General features: G+C 41.6%; 1 protein-coding gene across 2 annotated transcripts in view; it reads right to left on the minus strand.

Annotated features, from left to right (window-relative positions):
* The window catches only part of LOC308108546 (retinoic acid receptor gamma-A-like), a 35,900-nt gene that overhangs the window by 9,613 nt on the left and 17,067 nt on the right, over positions 1 to 9,220 (minus strand). Inside the window, exon 1 of one of the 2 annotated variants that reach the window (XM_080461592.1) lies at positions 6,973 to 7,496. The exons of the other annotated variant lie outside the window; for it this stretch is intronic. Coding sequence (XP_080317718.1) covers positions 6,973 to 7,117 — 145 coding nt within the window. The 5' untranslated portion in view covers positions 7,118 to 7,496. Of the gene's footprint in view, positions 1 to 6,972; positions 7,497 to 9,220 lie in introns of those variants that run through there. 2 annotated transcript variants of the gene reach the window in all.

Below are 9,220 nucleotides of genomic sequence, written 5' to 3' on the forward strand. Positions count from 1 at the left end.
GTAATACCGGTGTTACTAATATTGTGCCATTGCAAACTACAACCACAGAAACAACCTCAACTGACCGTTAATACCGTTGTGACGGCAGAAGCTGCTGTACTCGATGGCATCAGAGGTTTTTCACAATGCTGGTGATTTCAAAACACTACTTTCTTTTTAATGTTTGGAAGCGATCATAATGAAAATCAAAGAAAATGAAGTGTAATATCATTATTTCAATAAATCACACATTTTGTTATGGAGGTGTTTTACGGTCCTGCCCCAGCGAGGGGTTTTCTTTGTACACTGATTCAGGAGGTGCACAACATGAAGTGTGCTCCGTGGAAGATCTGATAAAGATTTCTACTTTTATTTGCAGTACACGTTTAGGCAGGGCTTTGCATTCTACCAAGTAAAGCTGTACAGCTGTCCATTTGGCACTCAGCAGGCATGAGCCACAGCGCTGATATTTCAGTGTGACAAAAGCCGAAGCTTCAGCTGGGCAGAACTGATCTGTCATTTTGCATTAACAAGTGCACGAGAATGGAAACGCTGCGACTGAAGCCGCGTAACTTCCAGCTGCAGCGGTTTACATTTTAGAGCCTGAGCATACGCAGAGGGCAGAACCACATACACACAGAGAATGAGAGTGGGAGCTTGTTTTGTTTTTTGTTTTGGGTTTTTTTCACTGATGCCGGAGGGGGTTCTTTTATTCCTTTTGGAGAATCTCCACAAAGGAAACTGTGTGACACATGGCCTATAGGACCTGGAGTCTTGCTCAACCTGCCAACATCACACATGTTATTGAACTAGACTTTGACCTGAGGCTCCTCAGAGCCTCACACTGGAGAGACTAAGATGTATAAAAACAAAGACTTTAATGATGACTAAACTTTTGTTGTAAAATTGATTTAACTCCATATTCATATATATATATATATATATATATATATATATATATATATAAAAAAATTATACTTAAAACACTGGGAAATACCCCAAACTCATATGATTACAAACAACACTATTAATATGTTATTCAGAGGGACATTTTGACTCATTTGGATGACAAATTCAACTTTCACATAACTTCTCGCTTTACAAAATGTTCAGCAGCACACTGAGGAATGTGCGCGCACACGTGAATTTGTGTGTGTGGGCTGCAGCATGAGTCCGTGGGTCAGTTAGACCGTGTGTGATGGTTTTCCATGCAACTTGGAGTCCAGCAACACCCAAGAGCATGGTGGATACAGACGTGGGAGAAAACACTGGTGAGAATCTTCATTCATCATTCGCAGGAGTGTTTTTCAGGTCCCTTTATCGAGTGCAATATCAACGCAGCTACAGTGAATTTTTACTGTGTGACGTGATCTGATGTTTCCATCGTAAAATGATTGGATCATTTGTGAAGTTGCCAAATAATGAGCAGGAAAAACTGGGTCTCAAACCTCGGAAATGCTGAGCAAGTAATTACTATCCAGCAGGGAGGAGATGAGGGAGATCTGAGTGACAATCTCATTCATCAGCTGTTCTAAGTTCAATACCAGCAACCCCCCCCCCCCCCCCCCCCCCCCCCCCCCCCCCTCACCACCTCCTCTTTCCTCCCCCCTCCCACAGTGGAACCCTCACTAATAACCCTTTTCCCCCCTCTGTCCTGTCCTGCCTTCCTGCCCTGGCCGGAGGAGGAGCCCTTCCTGTCATTGGCAGCGCCTTTTAAAGGAAAGGCTGTGAAAACCAGGCTACTGTCCAGGAGATGGCTCCATAAAAACAGCAGCAAACACTTAACAAAAAAAGGAGGTAGGGACACACAAACACAAGTAGCAGTGCGCGCGCGCACACACACACACACACACACACACACACACACACACACACACACACGCACACACACACGCACACGCGCACACGCACACGCACACGCACACGCACACGCACACGCACACGCACACGCACACAGATTTGCACAAGCTCACTTACAAAAACAGAAACGGTGGAAAAATCCCTTAAACCCCGCGAACTCTTACACAGTGTTGAAGCACGCCTGGCTGTGTCAGACGCACAGCATGTGGGCCAAAAGAGGATAATTCACAGTTCACACTCGGTTAAGATAGATAACGTGATCAAAATGCAAGGCAAAGTTTAAGAGGCTGGAAACCAAGACATTTAATATTTGGGGTTACTTTTATTTCACGGTCAAGGAGTTTGTCTGCAGGAGTGTGGGGGAGGCTGCATTTATGGGACTCCTTGTTAAATTTAGGTTTGTCCCTCCTGTCCCTTTTGTCCCTTTCTTTGGTTTTTTACAGCCCCCCATAAACCAAGATTTAATTTCACCCCTGTTTTTTGTTTTGTTTTTGTTTTAATAATACACAGTGCCTAAAATGAGCTTCCACTTCTGGATACCTCAAATTCAACTGCAATCTTAACAAACTTAACTTTCTAACTACATGTTTTTTTCTGTTGGTTTAAGTTCATGTTTGTTCAACAAAAGGCCAGACAACAAGAATGCACATAACAACAGAACAATGATTATGGTAAGATTTAAAATAGTTTCCAAAAACACTCCTATCCAAATATTACATATCTGCATGATAAATAATTAAATCCAGTAAATTGCAGACACAGTGCTTTATTTTGCACAGCTTTGTTTGAGTGTCTTGTTCGTGGCTGCATGAATATACTGGATGTGATATGCACTAATAACTCAGAATCATTTCAAAACAACCTTTGCCAAAGTTAATGCACTGTTGCGAGGACAGGTCTGGAGGCTGGGACGCCACCACGAGAGACAAGCTGGAACACGACCCGCTGAACCTCACAAGATGTTGCTTTCAAGCAGACTGACTGAAGAACAATGACTAATCAGGAGCGAGGGAATGTCTCCGCTCCTATGGCGTCTCTAAAGGCCACGATGACTGTAGAAACACGCTACTCTCGTCGAGTAAATGAGCATCAGTTTAGTTTAGGAATTTTATGATGAGACCTACTGGTGAACTACTCAAGATCTATTTAACAGGTGTGTATTCAGGCAAGAGCCTGTCGGTGTCAAAGTCAAAGGGAAATGTTTACATTCAGAATCCCTGCCTGCTAATAAACTGGTGGTAGAGTAACAACGCACAGCAGTTGCTCTACTTACATTAACTAATAAACATGCAATGTCAGATTATTTCATGAGACCAAAGAGAGGGACGCATGAATATGTGCAGGAAACTTTAGATGGGTAATGTTAAAGAGAAGAAAGAAAATGGAAGGAAATTGTTTTATTTTTTGGGAGCAGAGAAACTTCTAATCAGAAGTTTCTTTATGTGTTGTACCTCCACTGATACTTTTTTTTAGTCTTATAGTACATCTTCTGCTGCACACAATAACACTGACAGGAAAAAGAAAGCAAACGTCACATATAATAATAATAATAATAATAATAATAATAATAATAATAATAATAATAATAATAATAATAATAATAATAATAATAATAATAATAATAATAATAATAAACAAAATCACACGTCCTTGTGTAGTTTTGCTATTGTGGCCACTGTATTTGATTCAGTGTCTTGTTTTTTTTAAACACAATTTGAGGAGCAATGCAGATGGACCAAGCTGTTCCATTACAATACAAGAATCTCTGCTTTCACTCAGTGAACATTCAGTTTCTTCTGCTCCTTGACTACTAAGGTGGCAGATGAGAGAACAAATCAGGGTAAGGAGGATGAAACAGTCTACATTTCTAATTTTAATAACAACTATATGAGGCATAAACAAAGTCAATAGTACAGTGCTGCTTCCCAAAGCTGAAAGAATTGACTCGCTATAAACGCCCACTAAAACGTCTTCTTTATTGAAATAAAAACACCTGAATTTCGTTTGTTTCCTCAGTGGTGGCCTGAAATGGCATCTCTCCATTACATGACATCACAGGTAGGTTTGTCCCTCCGATAAGATGATATGATGAGACAGCTTTGAAAAGCGCATTTTAAGAGAAGAGGGTGTTAGAAAAATAAATAAAAAGAAAGAAGATTATCACCAAATGAAGTGAGGGATATTCTACCTCAGGGCCTGACACAGTGGCACGCAAAAGACTTGCAATGGGTCTAATCCCAAATTCCACCTTCATTCTGCCACTCTTCTTTTAGCCCGAGTCTCTTTTAACTGGCCCCTCCACACGCCCTAATCTCTTAATTGAGCCTTTGTAATTGTAATTGAAACATTAAAACCTCTTGGTTACACAACAGAAGGCATGTAAGGTGATCCCTGTGTGAGTAAAGAACACACACACACACACACACACACACACACACACACACACACACACACACACACACACACACACACACACACACACACACACACACACACACACACACACACACACACACACACACGCACACACGCGCACACGCGCACACACACACACACACACACACACACACACACACACACGCACACACACACACAGCTGGGAGAAAGAGGGGACCTTCAATAAGAGGAGAAAAACAAACGTCACACTGCACAAGAGGCAGCGACAGACAGGGCAGACAGACTTCAGCATGTCCCCGCTTCCTTTAATACCTCCTGACGTTGAAACAAAGGGAGGCAAAGAGGTGCTGAACTGCCTCACATAAAGAAAAATACAGGAAAAGAGAAAAGATGCTCCCACCCCCCAAGCCCACCCCCTCTTAACACACACAGACAGATAAGACAGACAGAGGGACTGTGGAAGTCAGACAGCTGCATTTAGGATTTTAAGGCCACGGTATCAAAGCGGCCACATTGACGGAGAACTGTAAAGCAAACTAAATGACTTCATGTTGTAATTAAGTCTGGAAATTGCATACGAGTCAGTTCAGGGGATTATAAACAATGTGGACATAGAAGACCGTTGAAATCCTGTCAAGATCACATGCGGTCAGTCATGGTAAAATAAGCTTTAACTCAATATTATCTGTTCAACATTCAAACAAAAGGCAATGGAATTCTTTCAAAGAAATGACGTCAAACAGATTATAATAGGAAAATGGTGTTTTTTTTCCCCCTCCATCAAAACAGACATGAGAAGAAATATATTTGAATGAATTGTGTAGTTTATAAAGCGATTAGAAAAAAAACACAGAAATGTAACACCAGCCAAATGTAATAAATAAAGAAATGGAGCAGCTAAATCAGATAGAAAATAAAATGGAAAGAAATACGACAAAAGCCCATAACAACATTATTCCTCTTATGATTCTAACCACTGAAAATGTATTTTACATTGGCTTCAAAGTGAAAACTAAAAGAAACCGTCACCCTTGAGACACTGCAATACAAGCGTGGGCGTAGCTATTGGATCAGAGCAGAGTATAAATAATAAGATCAGTTGTTGGAGATTTGCCTGATATATACCATAATGTTTTATTATTCAGGGTCTAAGTTTAGAGTTAACTGAAGATCACCTGCACCCGCTTGTGTTGAAGACGAACAGCTTTTAAGAAAAACAAACTGTGTTGCTGTCATGAGCAGATGAGCAGGAAGTGTTACTTCAATATGAGTAACGCCTTTGTACATGTTGTTGTCCATTAATGTTTACAGAAAACAACCTGAAAACAATCTTTTTACTTCACACCATGTGGAAAAGGTCTGTGTTTGTATAGTTGTGTGGATGATACCTTTATGGCTTAAAAAAAAAAAGAAAAAAAAGAAACTAAACTTCATCTCTGAAAACGACCCTGGATGAGATTAATGAACATTTGTGGACATTTGTCTTTCAGGCTGGCATCTGGCAAAGCTCCGGAGCGAGTTGAAACAGGCCCTGCTGTGGTGTTTGTCATCCTGACTGCTCATCCGTCATCATTAGCCAGCACTGTGGACTTGACAGTGTTTGATGCACTGGTATCTAAATAATTACTGAAGATGAATGGACACGACGTGCGCAGCGAGGACGCCCCAAATCATCTGTGGCAAAGTGGCGGGGATGTATTTTATTCTGGCTTGGTGACACGAAGAAATGCACCTCCGCTCGTCAGTTTCCACGCACAGGCAGAGTCAATGCTTGATTTCACAAGTCAAGAGTTTGGAGAATGGACTGCATGACAATAACAAAAGGCCTGCTTATTATGGTGCCAGACAGAGTGGATTTGTCCCCGTTTATCTCAGCACTGTTAGTCTGTGTGACTGTATCATGATACCTGATGCAATCTGTGCCTCTCGGGTCTTTTGAGGAGCTGTCAAGCAAACGTCTCGCGTGTGGAATTGAGAAACCAGGGAGTGCTTTTATCAGGTGATACTTTTTGCTCTCGTTTCCACAGTCTTCTTTTCTCATAAAGAACGATGACTTTGTTTCGTCCCGTTGCATCAATCTGAACACAAACTAGAACTACGCAAAGTAATTCAGTGCTCAAATTATTGAAATCACTCACTCCATTAATGCCTTTATCTTTTCCAAATGATCCGGATCCAACCAACTGTCTGTCTGTGTCTGTTGGCCAAATTGCAACCATGTGATTTCAGGGCCCATTTGCTTTCAATCTGTCAGTGCTCTTTCTGTTTGGACATTGGTGGGTTGTTGTTTTCTGGACACATCACCGGGTTAAGTCCCTGCATTGTTTAACAGAGCTGTCAATCATGTGAAGTCATTCATAAAGAAAACAAACGCCACAATGTATAAATACACTCCCCAGCTCGCTCACTCACACTCACAAAGCACACTAAGCACATAAACAAACAAACTGCGGGGTGAGAATGGGTACATATAATCGAAAGGAATCTGACTCTTCCTGTGGAGAGAGCGCCGTGATAACAAAACCAGCTCTCTGATAACACACACACACACACACACACACACACACACACACACACACACACACACACACACACACACACACACACACACACACACACACACACACACACACACACACACACACACACACACACACACACACACACACACACACACACACACACACACACAGAGCTACTCTTTTCACAGTCTGATGGACAGGATGGAGTACTCACACTGAACGCTGCTCGTCCCGGCCCAGGCAAAAGGGTCCAGGCCGGAGAAGTAAGGGGCGGCCTTGCTGAGCATGCAGGAGCCTTGTCTGGACACATCAAAGAGGGGGCGAGGGGACAGCCCCAGAGCCTCCATACAGTCAAACATGGTCCTCTCAGATCACAGCTACACCACACTGCTAATGCTCTAATGCAAAGGCCAGGAAAAGTCAGCTTCCTGTGTCTGAAAGTAACTTAATGCCCTGTTGTTTCCAGGTGTCCCCTGTCTGTCTGCCTGTTTCTGCCTGTCTGCCCGTCTCTCCCACTGCCCCCTGTCCTCTTCCCCTCTCTCTCAGCTTCTTTCTCAGTCCTTTTCCTCCTCTTACTCCTGCTCTGTAAGCTACTTTCACTCTCACTGTTTCCAGATCACTTGCTGGTCTGCCTGCTTTGCCTTGTGTCTGTTGTAACTGATCTCTGCTCCCCTCTCTCTGGCTCTCTGGGCCTCTCACACTCCACAGCAGTCACAGCCAACTATCTGCACGCTCTCCAGCAGCACTGGAAAAAAAGGGGGTGGGGTTGAGGAAGAAGCCAGGGGCCGAACCTACAGGCTGAGTAGGTGTGTGTCTGCTTCTTGATTGGACGTGCATCAAGCATTCCCTCCCTCCCTCGCTCATCTCTCCATTGAGTTTTTAAACTCATCCCTTTACGTATAATATTCTGGAAATGAAAACAAACACTCCTGGTCTCCTTTTGTTCTCCCCTGCAATCTCCCTTTTTTTTTTTCTTTTTTTCTTTCTCTGCATTAGCTTTTCTTTTGGTTCCAGCACAGCAGGACACAAACAGTCTCTATTCCAGTTTAGCCGTCCCTTACAAATCACTTTGCTCCTGAGAGAGAGAAGACGTTTACAGAGACAATGTCATTTGATCATTTTACCCAGTTTTCAATGATGAGTGGCCAAAGGACCTGCTGACCTCTCCTCATTCATGGAGTATCCCAAAATCATATTATATGAAGTGGTTGTTTTTTTTTAATTGATAACTTTCATGACTTGCAAAACCATTATTCTTAAAAGATGAACAATAAAAATAAGTAAACATAAACCAAAGCTATCTTTTTTTGCAAGTTAACTAGATTTTTGGGGGGGCTTATAGCCTATATCACCTTTCAATATGAATATATTGGTTGTTACATTGCTTTTTATAAAAAAAAAATATATATATATTATCAATAAGATTTGAAGATAAGAATCATGCTTATAAATGATTCTACACAGAATTAAAAAGAACAACTTAATTACTCACTTATTCAGAATCAATAAATTACAGTTTTAACAATTTCTACAACTATTTATATTTTGGACTGAGATTACACACTGACAAGAACTTTGTATCAAAAACAATTTTTTTCAATTTATTTTTAAATGGAGCAAAATCAAAGTTCTCTTCAGAAAAGGTCTGCTGATCCTTTGTCATTTTAAATTGGTAAAATGAAGCAAAACAAATCAAAAATTGGACTGAACACACTGGCATTTCTACTGCAACCCTTCGGGAAAAGAATCTCCTCATTTGTCCAAATTATTAATAATTCTCACTTAAAAACAGTTTTTTTTTTAATCTACATACTATAATCCTGTCTTTCTAACAGTTTCTTCATTTCTGTGGCACGTACGTTCATCTGTTTTCACCTTCTGCCTTTCCACACGGGTTTGGCATTTGTGGCTCTCTAATTGGATTCTTTCAATTCAGTTCAGATGGATTGAGTTATTCTCCCTCCTGGAGCTGGATACTTCAGTCACACTGAAGTGCGACTCTGCTGCAGGCGAACCACACTGGCCCCAAGTCTGGATAGTTTGTGTACGAGACAAACTTACCCTCCTCTTCCTCCTCCCTTTCCTTCCCTCGTTCAAGAAGGATGAACTCTGGAAGAAACCCCCACTGGGGCTTTAACACCCCCCCTTCACACACACACACACACACACCAACTTGTCCTGCCTGTGGCGTCTTGCACTTCATATTCCTCTTTTATGCCACAATACTGTTTTCCTTCTGCTTTTGTTTATATTTCCACCAACACCCCGAGTCCATTTCTATTTTGCCATTATTATCTTTGATTAAAACAACACATGAGACACCTACTCTGTTCCTTTTTTTTTTCACAGAGTTTTTTCAAATCCATCTTCCGTCTCTGGTATTTTACCTGTTTTACTCTGTCATGGTCAGCCCGGGCACACAGAAACACACACACACACACTACAATGCCACACTGTGGGGT

This window comes from Lipophrys pholis (genome assembly GCF_963383615.2).
Source record: "Lipophrys pholis genome assembly, chromosome: 4".
Lineage (NCBI taxonomy): Eukaryota > Metazoa > Chordata > Actinopteri > Blenniiformes > Blenniidae > Lipophrys > Lipophrys pholis.